Genomic DNA, 21,716 nt, shown 5'->3' on the forward strand with positions numbered 1-21,716 from the left:
CGTTCACGTTGTCGTTCCCTGAGACGTCGGTCAAGTCGTATCACTAAAGCCATAACCTGGTCTAGGGAGTCAGAAGAGGGATAGCTAACTAGCAGGTCTTTCAGGGCATTCGACAGACCCAACTTAAACTGGCACCTTAATGCGGGGTCATTCCACCGAGAAGCTACGCACCACTTCCTAAAGTCAGAACAGTACTCCTCAACAGGTCTCTTACCCTGACGTAAGGTCACCAGCTGACTCTCGGCAAAGGCAGTCCTGTCAGTCTCGTCATAAATAAGTCCGAGAGCAGAAAAGAAACAATCAACGGAGGAAAGTTCAGGGGCGTCAGAAGCCAAGGAGAAGGCCCACTCTTGGGGCCCTTCCTGGAGCCGGGACATAATTATACCCACCCGCTGGCTCTCAGAACCTGAGGAATGAGGCTTTAAACGAAAGTAAAGCCTACAACTCTCCCGAAAGGAGAGAAAAGTCCTCCGGTCCCCTGAGAACCGGTCGGGCAACTTGAGGTGGGGTTCAAGAGGTGCGGTGAGGGGAACTACCAGGGTAGCATCAGGCTGGTTGACCCTCTGAGCCAGGGCCTGGACCTGTAGGGAGAGACCCTGCATTTGCTGAGCCAGGGTCTCACGGGGATCCATAGTGGTGTCAGGGACCAGGGGTAGACTAGGTATGGGCTTGTTATTATGTAATGGCAGGGGGTAGGGAGACGGACAAGTGAGCCCTAATCTACCCGCCACTCTGTCCCTGCCTACTTGCAACGACCCGCCCTAGGCGACGGGGTACAACTGGGCGGCGGTCCCTGCGCTCAGTAAGTGCACGACAAACACGACAAACATACAAGGAACACAAGCAAGGAAAAGGGGCCATTGCCCACGGCAACACCGTGAGCAACCAGAGTGGTGAACGAGCCGAGTCAAGCCAGGAGTGTGCGAGGTACAAAACGAAAAGCAGAAGAGTAGTCGGTAAGCCAGGGTCGGTATGGAGCAGGATCAAAAATAGCAGGAGCTGTAGCTGGGCCAGGAACCACAAGGAAAGAAACAAAAGCAATAACAAGCACCGAGGGACAGGAAGTGCAGGCTTAAATAGACCGAGGGCGGGAGCTAGCTGAGTCTGGCCAGGTTACGATAGGCTCTCCCACTCCTAAGCCTGCCAGCCTGAATGGTGGAAGCAGGAGTCAGTCTCAGGGATGTATTCTCAGGTGCTGACTGATTAGTTCTGGGAGTTAACCCCGCTGTGCCTGGCAGATCCTTTACACTCAGTCTACAAAAAGACCCGTCATACGTTTAAAATGTGTTGTATTTTTTTTTACCAAAGCAATGCAAAACAAGGCTTCCCAGTAGTAACATATAGTCTTTTTTTAATGCATGACAATATTTTATTTGCTTTGCAGCAGCTGTTTGACACTGATTCAACCTTTTTTCCTTTTATCGTACCTGTTGTTTGTTGCGAACAGATATACACAGCCTTTAAACAATACACAGAGTTAAATTGATGGAAGAATTATTAGTCATATGCACAATATAGTGCACAACTCGATTTTGTGCTATATAGAGTCACAACTCATTTATATCTGCACTCTTAGGGTATGTTCACACGCTAGACTAAAAACGTCTGAAAATACGGAGCTGTTTTCAAGGGAAAACAGCTCCTGATTTTCAGATGTTTTTTAAGCCACTCGCGATTTTCGCTGCGTTTTTTACGGCCGTTTTTGGAGCGGTTTTCAATAGAGTCTATGAAAAACGGCTCCAAAAACGTACCAAGAATTGACCTGCACTTCTTTTTCGTGGCCTTTTTTTGGGCAGATGTTTGGAGGCGTTCTGCTTACAATTGTTTGGCCGATTTTCGGGTATTTACGGCCAGAAAAACGGCCGAAAATAGGCCGTGTGAACATACCCTTATTCTTACCTCTTGAGTAACTCTTGAAAACAAATATCTCCAATGCTGCCCGGGGAATGGCAATCATGCTGTGTTCCTCATTTATCATGTAAACTTACCTCTTCAAGTTTCTCAATACGACCAACAATTTTTGTAGTGACAGTATGCAACTTCAGAAGATCTAGTCCATAAAAAGCCCCTTCCAGCATTTCTATAATAGTTGAAAGCTGCAGTAGAAGAACACATTAACAGATCAATACTAAAACCTACCATTTATAAGTTTACAATAGATGAACAAATAAATATAAATATTCAATCTAGTGCTTTGTCTTTATCACCTGTAAGCAAAGTTCATAAATTAAGGCTAATAGGGAAATCAAGTTTTTGCATATGTGTGGTAAACTTTTTTCGACTGAATATATACATCAATATTCAAGATTCAAATATGATTCAGATAGTAAGGGTCACACACATCCATATCAAGAAAACACCAATAACATAGCTCCCAACTTTCAAGTATCGCAAAGAGGGACAACCGATGCGGCGCGAGTAGCTCGGCACAGACATTTTTTCCCTTTTAAGCCATGCCTCTAAACCCGCATACAGACCTGGTTCAGCCCACACAGTATCGTGCTCCCATAGTGCCTTCCCACAATATAATGCCACCATAGAAGCCCCACACAGTATAATGCCACTATAGCTGCCTTCACACAGTTTAATACCCCATAGTGCCCCCACACAGTATAATGCCCCATAGTGCCCCCCACACAGTATAATACCCCATAGTGCCTCCCACTCAGTATAATGCCAAATAGCTTCCCCCAAACAGTATAATGCCCCATACAGTATAATGCCCCTATAGATGCACCCATGAAGTTTAAAGCCAACACAGATGCCCCATATAATATAATGCCCCATAGCTGTCCCGATACAGCATAATGCCCCGATAGCTGCCTCCATGCAGTATAATGCCCACACAGATGCCCCATAAAGTATAATGTCCCATAGTGCCACAATGTCCCTGTAGATAGTGCCCACATAGATGGTGCCAGTGCCCACATACCACCACAGTGCCCACATAGTGCCACAGTGCCCACTGTAGGTAGTGCCACAGTGCCCGCATATAAAGTGCCAGTGCCTACATAGTGCCACAGTGCCCATGTAGATAGTGCCACACCCCACTTGAAGATAGCGCCATCCACCCTGTAGATATCTCCAATGGGGCTCCCTCTAGGAGCAGAATCCCCGGCCAGAGAGTCGGCAGCGCTCTTGCCGAGGATTCCTCATTCCTCTCAAGGAGGAGCCCCTGACGTCACTGTCCATATATGGATAGTGATGCGAGGGGCTTCTCAAGGAGCAGATTCCGCTTCAGGAAGAGCCCCTGACGTCACTGTCCATATATGGATAGCGACGCCAGGGGCTTCTCCAGGAGGGGAATCCATAGCCAGAGTGTCGGCAATGCTCTGGCCGGGGATTCCTCTCCAGGAGGAGTCCCTGACATCACTGTCCCTATATGGACAATGATGTTAGCGGTATTAAGATGTCGGAACCCCCGGCCAGAGCGACGCAACGCTATGGCCGAGGATTCCACTCCCGGAGGAGCCACTGATGTCACTGTCCATATGCGGACAGTGACGTCAAGGGCTTTTCCACGACAGGAGTCCCCGGTCAGAGAGCTTGCGCTGGTCTTGCCCGGGACTCCTTAGTTGAAAGCTGAAGCAGGGAGCGGAGGGTTCCATGCTTCAGCATTGGATTCAACTGTATCTGCGTCCTGAGAATGCAGATACAGTTGAATTCAGGATAAACCCCTGCCCTGCAATCTGGGAAGGTTGGGAGGTATGCGAATGATACATCCTGTGCTGTATCAAATTATTTTTACATTTGGAAAGAAATTTGTGTAATGTTACATTTATTCTCAAGTGGCAGGCACACATGTCCTGAGTCTCCTTCCTGATGTTTTGAGTATCTGAGGGGGCCTAAGCAGTAGGCGTCTGCTTAGGCACTATTGAGGGGTTAATTAATGTATTTATGCTGCTGATAATGCAGCCGGTGCCAGGATATGATGTGATATGATATGCATTGGTGAGGATACAACACATGTCACACAGGAATACATTTTTACTGCTTAAAGAGGCTCTGTCACCAGATTATAAGTGCCCTATCTCCTACATAATCTGATCGGCGCTGGAATGTAGATAACAGCAGTGGTTTTTATTTTGAAAAACGATCATTTTTGAGCAAGTTATGAGCAATTTTAGATTTAGTTTCTTAATGCCCAACTGGGTGTGTTTTTACTTTTGACCAAGTGGGTGTTGTAAAGAAGTGCATGAGGCAGACCAATCAGTGACATACACTTCTCATTGTTCTAGCCCAGCTTCTTTCACTGCACAATCTCACTGTGCTGTGGATCATGCTGGGCTGGAACAATGAGAAGTGTATGTCACTGATTGGTCACTGATTGGTCAGCCTCATACACTTCTTTACAACACCCACTTGGTCAAAAGTAAAAACACGCCCAGTTGGGCATTAAGAAACTAAATCTAAAATTGTTCACAACTTGCTCAAAAATGATCGTTTTTCAAAATAAAAAACACTGCTGTTATCTACATTCCAGCGGCGATCAGATTATGTAGGAGATAGGGCACTTATAATCTGGTGACAGAGCCTCTTTAACAGGCGGCCACCATAACCAATTAGCACTTGCCTGTAGAGGGAAGCAGCTGATTCAAGAGAGCGAGCATCGGCTGGACTTAGAAAGCAAAATAAGGGAATATATAAAGCGCAACAGCATTCTAAAGCCTTGGGCTTTGTGTTTTTAACAAAAAATGTTATCTTAAGGGATATTGTGTAAATGTGTGTCTTGATTATTTCATCTTAAATTGCTACAAAATACATTAGCACTAAGAAGTTTACTTAAAATCAGAAAGGGTAAATTAAGGTTTTGCCTATAGCAACCGAATGTCTGCAACTTTTTTGACACTTCTATTTTTAGATATGCAGCAAGTGTCAGACAGCATAAGTAAAATTCTAGTATGTGCAATGTCCAGCAATAAGCATGAAGGCTGGATACGAACTTTCACATTGGATCCATTATGATCAAACCAAGTAATATGCCTACTTTCCGGATACCCACCAACTCTTCTGAAATAAGCCTCTCTTAAACCCTTAACACCATTAAAAATTACAACTTGTCACACAATAAACAAACACACATACGGCTATGTCGATGAAAAAATAAAAAAGTTATGGCTTTTGGAAGGCGGGGAGGAAAAAACAAAAATGAAAAAATGAAGATTGGCCGTGTTCTTAAGGGGTTAAATATCTATATGCATGATTGGAAATAATATGAAAATTACCTTGAAGCCATTTTTCTCAGTTTCTTTAAGCTTTTTTAGCCGAAAATCTCCCTCACATGGATTTAGGGCCGATGGTGGGGCCACACATGCACACTTGCAGTCTGGACCTGATGTTATGGTCTCCACTGTGTAGAAGTCTTCTGGCTTGGAATCACTATTCTTTGTTCTTTCACATGAGTCTCTATTTAATGGCTTTACAACACACTTGCACTTGCAGTTGGATCCCTCTGATATGGCTTTAACTTTGTCATAATCACCCAGTAACTGTGAAAAAAACAAAAAACAGTTTATAGTAAATTCGCTTTTTGCCACCTCTAGTCTAGTTCTGTAGAGAAAATCCCTCGGTATATAATCCCAAAAGAGTCAAGCTGTGCTACATCACAACAAAGAAGCAATCACCATAATAAATTCTTATAGTGCTTTGCAAACATTTAGTGCATTGCTAATCAAATATTAATAGTAAATACGGTACATAGCAAATATTTAGTTCCCTTACTATAGTGGTCCAGACACTATATGGTACAGAGCACAATGCTTGCTTTACTGCATTCATGCAAAGACTTGTTGGAAGGGTGAGTGAGTGGCATTTAACATCTAATAAACAAAGTTTTAAAAAAGATTGAGTTCTTTATTAGCAAAAACTGTACTAATAAATATATAAGTGATTGATCCAAGAACTAGTAGTAAGTTATCTATTGAGACATGTGTGGCAATGATTGTTTCCTACTTTCAGAAAAATGTCAAAGAATTTATTTATTATGTTCTCGATCAACATATTACCATTAAACCCCTTCCAGCTGCAGCCAGCTTTGACCTTCCTGACAGAACCTCATTTTTAAAATCTGACATGTGTCACTTTATTTGGTAATAACTTTGGAATGCTTTCATAAACTGCTGTTTGGGCACACGGTAGGGTTCAGTAGGGCAGGAGCGCCATTTGGCTTTTGAAGTGCAGATTTTGCTGGATTGTTTTCTGGGTGCAATGTTGCATTTACAATGCCCCCGTGGGATCAAAATAGTGTAAACCCCCCAGATGTTACCTAATTATGGAAACTGCACCCCTCAAGATTTTCACCCACAGGTGTTTTCCAAAAATTAGTGTGGAGTGGATGTTGCAGAGAGAAAATGGCAATTTTTCCATAGATATGCCATTTCAGTATTCAATATGTTGTGCCCAGCTTGTGCCACCATGAAAAGATAGCTCTCTAATTATGCTGTGTTTCCCGGTTTTAGAACCACCCTACATGTGGCCCTAATCTTTTGGCTGGACATACGACAGGGCTCAGGGTTGAAAGAGTACCATGCGAATTTGAGGCCTAATTTGACGATTTACACAGTATCCAAAATTGCAGAGGGTTTGAGGTCAAATAGTTAATGAATACCAAGACGTGACCCCATTTTGGAAACTATACCCCTCAAAGGGGTTGTGCCATAAATAGAAATGGCAATATATAAACTCAATCTATATTTTACAGTTACTTTGTAAAGTATTGTTATTAAAAAAATGTTTCCTCGCAGAAATATGGCAATTATCTCCTTGTAATAGCACCCCTGGTGTTCAAATGTATAGGTCTCTGCACGTCATTCCAGTAAAGCTCTGTAAGGCTTCGTTCACATCTGCTCTAGGGCTCCCTTCCGACGTTCCGTCTGAGCTTTCCGCCGGAACGGAACACTGACAGGCACAAACGGAAACCATAGGTTTCCGTTTCCATCATCATTAATTTCAATAATGACGGATCCGGTGCCAATGGTTTCCGTTTGTCTCCGTTATGCAAGGGTTCCGTCGTTTTGACGGAATCAATAGCGTAGTCGACTGTTGCATGCACATCTGACATTCTGACATTCTCTAGAATGACGTGCAGAGGCCTATACATTTGAACACCAGGGGTTGTTATAACAAGCAGATAATTACCATATTTCTGCAATTAAACTTTTTTTTTAATAACAATACAATACAAAGTTACTCTAAAATGTATATTGAGTTTATATATTGCCATTTATATTAATGGCACAACCCCTTTTACAGCATGTATCAAGAGGTGTAGTGAGCATTTGGACCCCACAGGTGTTTTCCAGAATTTAATGCACTGTGTAGTGCAAACTGAAAATTTTAATTTTTCCACAGATATGCTGTTTCAGTGGCAAATATGTTGTGCCAATGTAGACACACACCCCAAAAATTGTTAAAAGGGTTCTCCCTGGTATGGTAATGCCATATATGTGGAAGTAAACTGTTGTTTGGGCACACTGTAGGGCTCAGAAGAGAAGGAGCGCCATTTGGCTTTTAGAGCGTAAACTTTCCTTCGTAGTAGTTTTGTTTGGGGTTTTACTGGTATTTCAGTTTACAATGCGGAGTCATATGTAAGCTGTGCGGAGTACATCAACGCATAATAAGGTGGTATAATAATGAGGTTAAAAAAAAAATCATTAAATTATCCATGGATGTTTGTTATGCTTTAAAGCAATCCATTTTGCATGTCGCACTGATAACTAGTGTCCTTTCTTATCCCCCTTTTGGTACACACTCTGCACCTTTGCAGTTTCGGGGATTTCGTTGTCCCGATATAATACCGGCACCCTCACTTCCAGCAGATATGTTTTGGCCCTCCACCTCCTGGTTTCCAAATATTAGGGTCTTGATAATCACCTCTTGAAACAGAAGAAATGTTTCTCATGTTTCGCGTATCTGCATGTTTTTTCATCCCTAACTGGGAGCTATAACTTTTTTTATTTTTTCATAGACATAGTGTTATGAGAGCTGTTTTTTGCAGGAAGAGATGTTGTTTTTATTGGTACCATTTTTGAATACATGCAACTTTTGTTCACTTTTTATTCCACTTTTTGGAAGGCAAAGTGACCAAGAAACAGCAATTCTGCCATTGTTTTTTAGGATTCGGGAAAAAAAAAATTTTTTTTAATCTTATTACTTGAATCTTTAAGTTTTTTAGCTTTCGAAAAAGTTTTCACTTTTTTTTAGTCCCACTAGGGCAGTGGTCCCCAATCACTCGGCCGCGGACCAATGTCGGGCCGTGGATTATTCAATACCGGGCCACACAGAAAGATTAAGGCGATGAGCTGCGGATGAGCTGCGTAAAGTTACCCTGCATATCTGCCCCGGTGGCCGCAGGGAATTCCGGGTGAAAAACCCCACCAAACTAAGGAGACCCTGCAGCCTGTAATTGGCTGCAGCGACGGTCACATGGGATGAAACGTCATCCCAGGAGGCCAGCACTCTAATGTCATCCAGGCCGGCCTCCTGGGATGACGTTTCATACCATGTGACCGCCGCTGCAGCCAATTACATGCTGCAGGGTCTCCTTACTTTGGGGTGTGAAACGTCAGCCCAGAAGGCCGGCACTCTAATGTCATCCAGCCCGGCCTCCTGGGATGATGTTTTATCCCATGGGACCGCCACTATAGCCTGTGAATGGCCTCAGCGGTCACATGGGTTGAAACGTCATCCCAAGAGGCCAACCTAGAGGAAGAAACACAGACTTCTGGGTAATTATAAGATTTATTTTTTTTCTCAGTTGCATTTTTTTGCAGCGAAATCGCTGCAATTCTGCAGCAATAAACGCAACAACTGCTATTTGTTGTGGGTTTTACCTCCCCATTTAATGGGGAAAACCCGCAACAAATAAGCAGCGATACGCAAATTCAATTGACATGCTGCGGAATAAAACTCTGAACCGCATGTCAATTTCTGAGCGGTTTTTTTCCGCTGATTATTTACTCAGCGTGTGGATGAAATTTGTTCTACCTCATCCACATTCCTGCTATTGTATTATGCTGCGGATTTTCTGCAATGAATTCCCTTGCGGAAAATCTGCACTATTTACACAACGCGTGAACTGACCCTAAAAACATTTTTATTTTTTTTCTATTAAACTGCAGTCTGCAGGGTGTTTTGTAATGCGCGTGACACCCCTTTCCCCCCGCGTACCGGTCCGTGGGAAAATTGTCTTGCATGATACTGGTCCTTGATGCAAAAAATGTTGGGGACCACTGCACTAGGGGACTCGAAGGTCTTCTCATCTCTATTCTAATACATTGCACTAACTATGTGGTGCAAAGAATTGGAACAGTCAGTTTTACACTAACAGAAGCCTTTTAGGGCATGCCCACACGTGGCGGATTTCCTCCGCAACTGTGCCGCACAGAATCTGCGTTGCGGATTCTGCGGCGGATCTGCCCAAAATGTGCAGTAAATTGATGCGGACTAGCTGCTGCGGACTGCGGTAAAAGTGCTTCCCTTCTCTCTATCAGTGCAGGATAGAGAGAAGGGCCAGCACTTTCCCTAGTGAAAGTAAACGAATTTCATACTTACCGGCCGTTGTCTTGGTGACGCGTCCCTCTTTCGGCATCCAGCCCGACCTCCCTGGATGATGCGGCAGTCCATGTGACCGCTGCAGCCTGTGATTGGCTGCAGCCGTCACTTAGACTGAAACGTCATCCCGGGAAGCCGGACTGGAGACAGAAGCAGGGAGTTCTCGGTAAGTATGAACTTCTATTTTTTTACAGGTTGCTGTATATTGTGATCGGTAGTCACTGTCCAGGGTGCAGAAACAGTTACTGCCGATCGCTTAACTCTTTCAGCACCCTGGACAGTGACTATTTACTGACGTCTCCTAGCAACGCTCCCGTAATTACGGGAGCCCCATTGACTTCCTCAGTCTGGCTGTAGACCTAGAAATGCATAGGTCCAGCCAGAATGAAGAAATGTCATTTCAAAAAAGCAAGACGCATCCGCAGCACACATAACATTTTCATGACAGCTGCGGACTTCATTGCGGAAATTAGAATCTCCATTGAAGTCAATGGAGAAATTCCGCCATGAGTCCGCAACCAGTCCGCCACAACTCCGCAACATCCAGTGCATGCTGCGGACACCAAATTCCGCACCGCAGCCTATGCTCCGCAGCGGAATTTTCCGCTTCGTCTAAACGAACCCTACTAAATAGAAGTGGAAGTCAATGGAGAAACGACTCCGCTGCGGATTAACGCTGCGGAGTGTCCGCAGCAGAATTCAAGAGCAATTCCGCCACGTGTGGCTTTGCCCTTAGGCTCTGTCTCTGGCAGGGCCTAATAGGCTTTCGTATATGGCAGACCTGGAGGCCATTGTTAGCGATTGCGGGGCTGCCGATCGGATACAACACACTTAGATGCCGCAATCGCTATTGACCACGGCATCTAAGGGTTTCATGACGATGATTGGAGCTAGCTAGGTTCCCTGCCGTTACAGCAGGATATCAGCTGTAATATACAGCTGACACCCGCGACTCATAGTGCAGGCTCAGATTCTGAGACGCCATCAGCTTTTTGTAACTGTAATACAAAACGCGGCAACACCTTGCCGTTTATGACGTACAGTTATGTCAAATATTGGGAAGAGGTTATTATAACCAAATAAAGAGAATAAAATTGAATAACAGTAGTTGCTAAATTTCCCATTCCCTAAGTGTTGAACGATCAATGACAAATAGTTACCAAGGATCTGATCCACATTTCCATCTGAACAATCCTCTCTTCCGGTGGGGAGGAGCCTCATTGATGCCCGGCCATGGTTCTCATGAGAGCCATGCTCTAGGCTGCAATGCGTTTTGTAAATGTAAATGGCATTACCAAGACAAAAAACCAAGACAGAAAAGTTTTGAATAGTTCAAAATAATAACATCTATATGTGCAAATACACCACATTGTAAAAACATAAGAGCCAGTTGAAAACGTTCCTTACATTAGGTTTCTAGATCTCTATTATTAGTGGAATAGCCATAGGAGGTGCAGAGGCAGCAGTCGCTACCATACAAAAAGGCACCAGTATTATAAAAGGATGATAAGTGGCGACCCTGTGACAGATTTTGTATTGGATTCAAGTTACATCTCTAAATATTATATTATTACAACATCATCCTTTTTCTGCTGGCATAAATACTGTAGTGATGTCATCTTTTTGTAGATAGTTTCTATTAAAATTTTGCTTTGGCTTACGACATTAAATCAACTAGAGTTTCTGATAAATATTCTCTATACTATTATGTTTCATTTACTATCCTGATGACTCTTCAATAAACCTAAAAAAAACACTTTCTAAATTAAAGCCTAAACAATGCAACCATAATATATTGCTCAATAAAAAAAAAAGTTACTTTCCCAGGAGGTATAATATTTCAGCAAGTCTTATATGTCTGGAAAATTATCTCTGGCTCCAATGGTTTAGAGCGTATTTGGATTTCTTTATTGTCTCTTGGAGCTTTGGCAATGTCTATAAACTGGTTAACCACATATTGTACTGAAGTGCCGAGTTGTCCCACCGAACTATAACAAATGGAAATGCTTGAATCAGCAATTTGGGAACATGTAATTTGCAGAGCAGTTGTCCAGAGCTATTTAATGTATTCTTCTCTCACGATTGAGCTGTTTATCATCTGTGGTAGCATCAAAAGATGGCATTCCTACTATCCACACAAAAGTCCTGGGGCTTGCTACTCAAAATCTGTGGCTGTATCTGAAGAGACAGATTTGTATTTCACATATCATTAAATAACACCTATCCATTCACATGAATACATATGTAAAAAGGGTTAAAATGATTAGTGGGAAAACGGAGTTCTCATATTTAACGTTAATATGTCATGTATTTAATTTTAGTCAGAGCACACAGAAATTGAGTCCCCGGCTAATGCGCTACCAATGCTCTGGCCGGGGATTCCGGCATCATAAAGCTTCTAACATCACTGTCCATATATGGACAGTGACGTCAGGGGCCTCCCCATATATGGACAGTGACGTCAGGGGCCTCCCCAGGTCTGGAGTCTCTAGGGCTAAGGTATTTGTTTTACATATACCTCTGAAGTATGTCATACCGATATATACCAGCCCCAAGGAGGCCAAAAGGACACTCTTTTGGTCTCCGTCAGGCTAATGGAGCCCTATGGACACATTCCTTGTATACATCGGGAGCTTTCCTGACATACGCGATAAACGTAGGGCACAAACGTGATGTGAATCAAGCCTTAAACAAAGATGTACAAAAAATGTATACCTCCGACGGATGCCATTCTTCAGCCATCTGTCACCCATGTTAAAAAAATCTATACGTTTAATGTATACATTTTTTTTACTGGATGGCTGTGACAGATGCCTTTGACAGATGCCATCGATCATCCGTTTGCCATCCATCGCCCATAAACTTCCATGTTAAAAGTGTATACGTTAACATATAGATTTTTTTACTGAATGGTGCGAGATTTTATTGAATTGGTATCATGACAGATTGCATTACTTCTCGCAATTCAAGAAAAGTTAAGGGCGGACACATCTGTGTGTGCCCATAACAAGCGCCAATCACTGATAATTACAGGTCGATCCACGCTCGTTTAATGACCTTTTACATGGGCCAATGTGAACTGTATGAGGACAAACCATCGTTAATATGATTGTTCGGTCCGCATACAGTTTACATAATGCCGGCAGCGCATCCCCTGTTTACAGAGTGGAGATGTGCCGCCAACAACGATGATTTTCAGAACAGCATAAAAGATAAAATCAGTCGACGAACGAGCATTTGCTAGTTTGTCTTCTGATCACTGCCCTGTTTACGCTTGTTCGCCCGATCATTGGCCTGTGTAAATGGGCCTTTGTATAAGAGAGTTGTCAATAACTTGCCCATACTCTAATGATGATGAGATAATTCTCCTCATCCTGTGCCTTTATATTCAACAAAGCTGACAAGTGAGCTACAGAGAACAGGATATATCAGCTTAATGTGACTGCTCCAGCGTCGAGTGGGAAAATTGCAAGTTAATTTTTTTATGTGCATAGTCCCACAAAAAAACCCAAAAAAACACACATCTTTTTTAAAAAAAAATATGCGTGTACTAAAAACCTGATTTAAAAAAATTTCCTTTTCTGATGATACTTTCCCTTTTTAATCAGATCTGTCAGGTTCCCTATAATTTGATTCAGTATTTTCATGTAAAAAGCTGTATAAATGATGCCATTGGGAGGCAAGGTGACAAAAAAACTGAGATTCACAGATTGTTTTTTATTAAATTCTTTACCTAGCAGTATAAATGACTTTATTCGACGGGTCAGTATGATTACGGCAATACCAAATTTATATTGTTTTTTCATGTTTTACTACAGGAAGGAATGTTCCTGTAATGGATTTGCCTGACACAGCTTCTTTGTCGACGCCCGTGGTTAATCAGCCTGCATCTGTGCCTAAATCTGTTAGAGTGACTCGATCTGCTACCACTCAGGCTGGGAGGTTGAGGAGTGGGAGAACCTATCACAGCCTGGCCCGACGGAGCTAGCTCCCGCCCTCTGTCTATTTATACCCTCATTTCCTGCTCCTCCTTTGCCTGTGATTCTTCTGTTTCCTGGCTCTGCTGCTCCTGCTTGTACTATTGTCCTCTGCTTCAAATTGACCCTGGCTTTACTGACTACTCTCCTGCTCTGCGTTTGGTATCTCGTACACTCTTGGTTTGACTTGGCTCGTTCACTACTCTTGTTGCTCACGGTGTTGCCGTGGGCAACTGCCCCATTTCCCTTAGCTTCTGTGTACCCTTGTCTGTTGGTCTGTCGTGCACTTATTGAGCGTAGGGACCGTCGCCCAGATGTACGCCGTCGCCTAGGACGGGCCGTGCAAGTAGGCAGGTACTGAGTGGCGGGTAGAATAGGGCTCACCTGTCTGTCTCCCTACCCCGTCATTACAGTTCCCCTCCAGCCTGCACATCAGGATGCCTTACTAGAGCAATAACTTTTTTATGTTTCCATCAATGAAGCTGTGTGTGGGCTTGTTTTTTTTTGTGTGACAAGCTGTAGTTTTTATTGGTATCATTTTAGGACACATGCAACTTTATGATTACTTTTTATTTTATTTTTTCGAAGAGGAGGTGATGAAAAAACAGCAATTCTGGAATTGTTTTTTATCTGCGGTTCACCGTGCACCATAAATGACATGTTAACTTTATTCTGCGGTTCGATAGAATTACGACGATAAAAAAAATTATATAGTTTTACAGCTTTTGAACTATAAAATCACTTTAACAAAATTTCTGTGCGGGTGCTTGTCTTTTTCAGGATGGGTTGTTGGGATAAATGCAACTTTTTGATTACTTTTTACTCTATTTTTTTGGGGGAGGTGAGGTGACCAAAAAACAGCAATCCTGGCATTGTTTTTCTTATTATTTTTTAACAGCGTTCATCATGAGGGATAAATAACATGATAGTTTTATAGTTCGGGTTCTTATCGAAGTGGCAAAAACTATACATAATTGGTATTTTTTATTTATTTTACCAATTAAAAAAAGACTTAAAGGCTATATAAACCTTTGAACAAATTTTCTTTCCTTTCCTCCGCAGCCATTTTTCAGATTTTTATTTTCACTTTTTACGCCCCACGTTCCAAAAGCCATAACTCTTTTATTTTTTTGGCGATATAGCCGTATGAGGGCTTGTTATTTGTGGCACATGTTGTAGTTTTGCGGCATCATTTATTGTACCTTATATTTTACTGGGAAGCTGGAAAAAAAATCTTTGGTCAGTGGAATAGGAAAAAAAAACTGATTTCTATTAACTTTACGGCGATACCAAATTTCTAAAGCTTTTTTACAACTTTTTTACAAGGAAAAAGCGAAAATAAAAATTTTTTGTATTTCCATTTTCTGAGAGCCATAACTGTTTTATTTTTCCGTTGATTGCGGGATCTGTAGTTTTTATTGGTACCAGACTCTTGGATCACTTTTTATTGAATTTTTTGTTGAAGATTTTTTTTTTTTACATTGCTCACCATGCAGGATAATATTATATTGTAATTGTTCAGACTTTTATGTATGCGGCAATACCACTTATGGTAATTATTATTTTTTTAATTGCTTTTGGGGGGAAATGGGAAAAGTTTAGTTTTTACGTCTTTCACTGTACGGTGAAACAGACAACTTATCTTTATTCTGCAGCTCAATACGATTACAGTGATTCCAAATTTATATGTTTTTTTTTAAAATATATTACTACTTTTACAATTAAAAAACTATTTGTTTAAAAAAACATGGTTTTGTTTCACCACATTCTGAGAGCCATAACGTTTTTATTATTTTTCGCCGATTGAGGGGTGTGAGGGCATATTTTTTGTGGGACGAGCTGTAGTTTTTATTGGTACCATTTTTTGCCTCCAGCCATGCCAGGACTTCTGCTGAGGAGGATGGGGACTTGAACTAGCGATCGTTAGATCTCTGGTACAATACACTGCAATACTAATGTATTGCAGTATATTATCATCTTTACAGTCTTCTGTTAAGATGTCAGAACTTACGGCCTTCATTAGGCCCCTGGGGTGCCATGACAATCATCGGCACCCCGTGATCACATCACAGGGGGACCGATGAGCTGTCGGAGGGGGGTGTCTCCTCTTTTTAACTCCTCAGATGCTGCAATTGACCGCAGCATTTGAGGGGTTAAACGGCCAGGAACAGCGTGATCGCGGTTCTTTTCCATTAGTCCCGGGTGTCGGCTGCAACACACAGCTAACATTCACAGCATATGGAGCGGGCTCAGCAGGTGAGCCCGCTACATACATCACCCCCAGCAACAGTTTCACCCCAGCACCAGAATGTACTATAATGTCGTGGTGCGCGAACGGGTTAAAAATGTTTTTTATTTTACTGTATGTGACTTTTTATATTAGTCCCCATAAAGTACTTGAACCAGCGATCGTTTTTAGCGCTTGCACGATATACTGTAATACTAATGTATACAGTATAACGTGATTTTGACAGGCTCCTCTGGCAAGGCTTAATAGGAGCACAAAGATAGCAGACCTGGGGGCCTGAATTAAGCCCAAGGCTGCCATGACAACCATCAGCAACCCGCGTGTCTCTAGCTGGTGAAAGCTGGTACTGCATTTAGCTGTTGTTGATTACATCTAAATTCATGAACTTTGATTCGATCGATAACAGCTGGATCCTTAGTGTCAGACACAAAACCAGCTTTTAGCCAAGCCGTCTTGCTGACCTGACGGATTCGGATTTGACGGCAAGATATAGCTTATATATTTTTTAGTAAAAACCTGTTTAAAAGTTGCTTAAAAATATATAATATATTGTTTAATAAAAAAAAATTAGAAATAGTTCAAAGGTGGACATAGCCTTTAATATGTGAAAAAACGCAATTTTTGTTTTTAGAACTTAGAAACCTTTTTTTTGTTAATTGTGTAAAACATATTTTTTTACCTTTTTTTAAACTTTTTTTCTATAGTCCCACTAGGGGACTTGAAGGCCTGAACCGTTGATCGCTATTATAATACATTGCACTACTTATGTAGTGCAATGTATTTCAACTGTCAGTTTTACACGGACCGTTAAAAAAAAAAAATAGCCCCGTAGACATGCATTGATTTCAATGCAGTCATATGACGGCCGTTAAAAAAACGTCCGTCACATGGTCAAGTTTCCCTGTCGTCTGAATAGGACCAAAGGAGTTAAACTGCCGGGATCAGAACTAGATGTAATATACAGCTGACACCTGTTATTGATGGCGCAGGCTCAGCTTCTGAGCCCACACCATCACCGCATCGTGCTGCCAGTGGCGTAACTACCAATGTAGCAGCCATAGCGGTTGCTACTGGGCCCCTGGCACGAGTGGACCCATACCACCCGGCCCGAAACATAACAAGGGGGCTATGTGGCAATATCTACAAGTGGGCTATGTGGCATTATCTACAAGGGGGGTATGTGGCAATATGTACAAGGGGAGTTGTGTGCGGCACTATCTACAAGAGGGGTTGTGTGTGACACTATCTACAAGGGAGTTGTATGTGTCACTATCTACTAGGGGGGTTGTGTGTGGCACTAATTACAAGGGGGTTTGTGTGTGGTACTATTTACAAGGGGGGCTGTGTGGCACTATGCAAGTGGGGGTACGTGGCACTATCTACAGGGGTGTGTCACGATGCTTTAAAGGGTAACTAAACGTTCAAAAAACATCTGACATGTCATAGTGAAGTTTGTTGAACGTTTAGCTAACCTTTATGTTTCGGGTCAGTTTTTTTAATAACTATTATGACTATGAAATAACATAATTAAGTGATAACAAATGTTATAATATCAGTGCTTAATTGTTTGTTACAATTTTCGTAACCTTGTAACTAAAGCTTAATTAGAGTACACTTAACAGCCTAACTGTATTTTTACATTGCACACAGAACTTTATAAATGTTCATAGTCGGAAGGGCGGGGGATGTGGGGGTGGGGGCGTGTTGGTTGCAGGGGAGAGGGGCTCAGTCAAAAATTTTTTATGGGGCCCAGTCTTTCCTAGTTACACCCTTGTGTGCTGTGGTTTGCGGGAACCCCTTCCAAACAGCGCCGTAAATATACGGTGGATTTCGTCAAGGGGTTAAATATACACATACATAAACTATCGTGAGCAGTAGCATATAGTAATTTACATCTAGTTATTCATTCATTCACTTTTTCTGTGATCCACTTCTTTCAGCACAAGATTAAGGCCTCATTCACACGGCAGGGTTTTCCGGCCGGGTGCCGGCCGTTCATAAATCGGCCGGCACCCGGCTGCATTAGGAATAATAGACCCCTAATGGGGCTATTCACACGACCGATTTTTTGACGGCCGCGAAAACCGGCCGTCAAAAAATAGGACATGCTCTATCTTCGGCCGGGTACCCGGCCGCCCGGCTCCCGTAGAAGTCTATGGGGCCGGGTAATACACGGCCATCACCGGGATGTGTCCCGAGTGATGACCGGGGTTTCCGGCGCTTGCGCTCTGTCTCCTCCTCCTCCTCACAGCGCAGAGTGCATGTGAGGAGGAGGAGTTGATGCCATTCGGACGAATGGCATCGCTGTACACAGTGTGGCAGGGCCGGGGTGTACAGCAGGTCGAAGGGAGCGCTGCGCTGGCTCCCTTCCCCTGCTTGTTTTAAAAGCGCCCTGGCCCGGCGACACCTTCCATGGTGCCGCTAGCAGCAGCTGCTGCGGCTGCTACTACTACTGTAGCGACGCCACTATAGCAGAGCAGGGAGGTATCTCCCCGCTCTGCTATGTGCTAGCCACACTTTAGCTCCTTGAAGGAGCGGAATCCCCGTGTTTTCGGGGATTCCGCTCCTGGACAGAGCGCTAGATGTCTCTGTCCATATCTGGGCAGTGACATCAGGGGAAACTCCTGAAGCGGAATCCCGAACACATGGGGATTCCCCTTCAGGTGTTGCCGCTGATGTCACTGTCCAGATCTGCCCGGCCCGGCACGGATGCAAAACTTAATGCAAACCGGCCGGGTAAAATGGCCGAATTTACCGGCCGGCACTCGGGCTCGGGCGGGACATGCTCGTGTGAATCCCGCCTAAAGCGTACCTAACCTTTCAGAGTAAGCTGTCATAAGTGTGTACATGAGGAATAACACTTTATTATGGCCATTATATTACTTGTATCCTGCGTTTTTTAGTAGTTTTCCCCTCTGTATTATCTCTGAAATTGTCAGTTTTCCCTGAGCTAGTGGGTGGAGTCTAACTGCTATCTTTTCTGTATACTGCTGTTTTCTATATACTGCACAATAGGGAAAAGAACATTCAGCTCTTACATCTCTTTGTAGGACAACCTCATATAAAGCAGCAGCATGGAGGACATCATACAGCAGTACTGAGCAGTGTAGCTGGGAATCCAGCACTGAGGTGAGATATAACACTTACTAGAAGCTGCAGCAGTGTCTGCGTTTGGGGGGGCGGACAAACAGGGCAATTGCTCCAAGGGGCCCCCTGGGGATCCAGGGCACCGGAATTTTGGCCCAGTTCCCTGATCCCCGCAGAGCAGAGTAGGAAGCCACAGGCTCCTTGTCCTGTCATGCTCTAGGCCACAGGCTACTTCATGCCTGCGTTCTACAAGATAGTAGGATCACGCACAGGACATCAGCGTCCCAGTGCAGGTGGCGCTGAGACACTGACTTCACAGTCCAGAAGAGGCCTCAGGTGCTCCACTCGTCTTGGGAACGGGGTAAGTTAAGTATAAGTTTTATTATTTCCTGGGAAAAAAGAAGGCACTATTGGCAATTAGGGGGCACTTATGGTTGTTAGGGGGCACTCGTGACTGTTAGGGAGCATTTGTGGCTATTGGGGGGCACTATTGGCAACTAAGGAGCAATATTGGCAATTAGGGGGCACTACTTTCTATAAGAGGGCACTACTAGTTCTTAGGGGGCACTATGGGCTGTTAGGGGGTACTACTGGCTATTAGGGGGCACTACTGAATGTTAGGGGGCACAATTGTCTGTTAGGTGGCAATATTTACTGTTAGGGGGCACTATTCCCTATACAGGAGCTCAAGGGTAGGCATTATTATTATGTGGGGGCACAAAGCAGACTGGTATTAATGTTGTTGGTCATAAGGGAGGTTTCATTAATAATAATACCCCAATTCTGCCCCAAAACAGTAATAACAATGCCCTGTGTTCCCCACAAAATAAAAATGCCCACCTTTATTATTTTCTAGGGGACACAAAGGGGGCATTATTACTTTGTAGGGGGCCCAATAGTCTGCATTATTAATATGTGGTGGGAAAGGGGGTATTATTACTGTGTGGGGCCTAAAGGCGTCACTATTACTGTAAATAGGCACTATTACTGTGTGGGGTATTAAAAGGGGCATTCTTGCCTTGTGGAGCACAAAGGGGTGCACTTTTACTGTGTGTTGCACTATTACTATCTTGGGCACTTTCTGTTTGGCACAATTATTTTTGGGGGCACTATTGGTTTAATGGGCGATGTCTGTGTAGCACTTATTTTTTATGGTAACTGTATGGTTATAACACGATTTTTTCTAAAGTATAATATTTAGGGGCACTGTGCAACACAGCAGGTACAGTAATAGGGGCATATAGGGCAGCAACAGGCACAGAATTGGGGGGAGGAGCAAGATGCAGAGTTTCTTTACATGGGGAAAAGTTAGGATGGGTGTCGGAAAAATGGGGAGGCAAAGATGTTTCTACAGCAAACTCCACAGACACAAGCTGTGTCTACATGGCCGTGCCAGATAGAAAAGACGGCAAAAGTTATAGACTAAAATCAGAGAAGACATATTTGTGAGTTACTAGATGTAACTGTACTGTAATTACTTATATGGCATGCAGAACGCCTGTGTAGAATTGGTATCTACTACTCTATGGTCACTGTATAGTGGTATTATGGTCTTTAATTCAGTAACAGTATTATTGTGTTATAGAATTATTATTAAATGGTAATATTAGTGGTCAAGGTGTGGCGATATTATTTGGGCAATGTGTAATGTTGGTCTTTGTGTGATTATAGTATAAAGTATGTGACTGTGTTGTTGATACAATATTTCAGCATTTGGGGCCCCCCTTTTAATTTTTGCCTAGGACCACACTTCAGTTTAGAAGGGGTGTGTTGGAGGAATTGCGGGGGTATGGGAATACTACTCCATATTTTATGGTCTTGCTTGCTTCTATTCCCTTTAAAGCAGTCGATCTTCCACCTGGTTTCTCAAATTTTCCAAAAGCCAGTCCAATACTCCTCCTTTTTAGCTTTACTATTTATTGGGGTAATTGATTTACCCAGCATTGGGAGAGTAGTCTGTCCACATATTTGTATCGCAACTAATCTGTCTAATACATGGAAATGAAAGATTGTAGATATCCATACTTTGGGTGAAATCACCTGTATGATTAATAGCACTTGATGATTGTTTATAAAGACCATACATATCCTCGGTTTGCAAAGTAGTGGCGTAACTGGCTCATTCTCTCACATAATTGTGTCTCATCCTAACCAATTTAGCTAATCACTGAATGATATTTAAGGTTCGTACCTTGAGAATGTACTTGTTACGTCGGCGGCGGTTGCCGTTTCTGCTGGCAGTCCCCGCTGCCGGATTTCCTACATGCCTCGTTAGCAGCCTGGTTCATCTGCTTTATGGGGCCGCCGGGATTTCCATTTTGCCACTCCTGCTCACGGCCGTGTTCTCTCTGGCCGCCTCTTTCAACTCAAAAGCTCCCAAACCAATCCAAGTTGCTCTAGGACAATTAAAGGTAGCTCCTCAGATCACCTGGTGCCTCAGCAACTTTGGTGCAACCTAGTTGCATCCTGCAAAGGTTCCTGTTTGCATCCTGATTCCAATCCGCAACTTGCTATCTATTATCAGTCTGTATCCAGCTATCCGCTACCTGCCTGTATCTAGCTATCTGCTACCAGCCTATATTCAGCTATTCACTACCAGCCTGTATCCAGCTATCCGCTACCAGCCTGTATCCAGTTATCTGCTACCAGCCTGTATCCAGTTATCTGCTACCAGCCTGTATCCACCCATCCGCTACCTGCATGTATGCATCTATCCGCTACCTGCCAGTATCCAGCTATCCGCTACCTGTCTGTATCAAGCTATCAGCTACAAGCCTTTATCCAGCTATCTTCTACCAGCCCCTATGCAGCTATCTGCTAGCAGCTTGTAAACAGCTATCGCTACCAGTCTG

General features: G+C 43.2%; 1 protein-coding gene across 1 annotated transcript in view; it reads right to left on the bottom strand.

Annotated features, from left to right (window-relative positions):
• The window catches only part of OLFML2B (olfactomedin like 2B), a 126,044-nt gene that overhangs the window by 66,667 nt on the left and 37,661 nt on the right, over positions 1–21,716 (bottom strand). The window contains exons 2-3 of the mRNA XM_075832265.1: positions 5,226–5,489; positions 1,989–2,096 (exon numbers count right to left, since the gene is read on the bottom strand). Of these exons, the coding sequence (XP_075688380.1) occupies positions 1,989–2,096; positions 5,226–5,489 (372 nt within the window). The remainder of the gene's footprint in view (positions 1–1,988; positions 2,097–5,225; positions 5,490–21,716) is intronic.

This window comes from Rhinoderma darwinii, chromosome 7, assembly GCF_050947455.1.
Source record: "Rhinoderma darwinii isolate aRhiDar2 chromosome 7, aRhiDar2.hap1, whole genome shotgun sequence".
NCBI classification, from domain to species: Eukaryota; Metazoa; Chordata; class Amphibia; order Anura; family Rhinodermatidae; genus Rhinoderma; species Rhinoderma darwinii.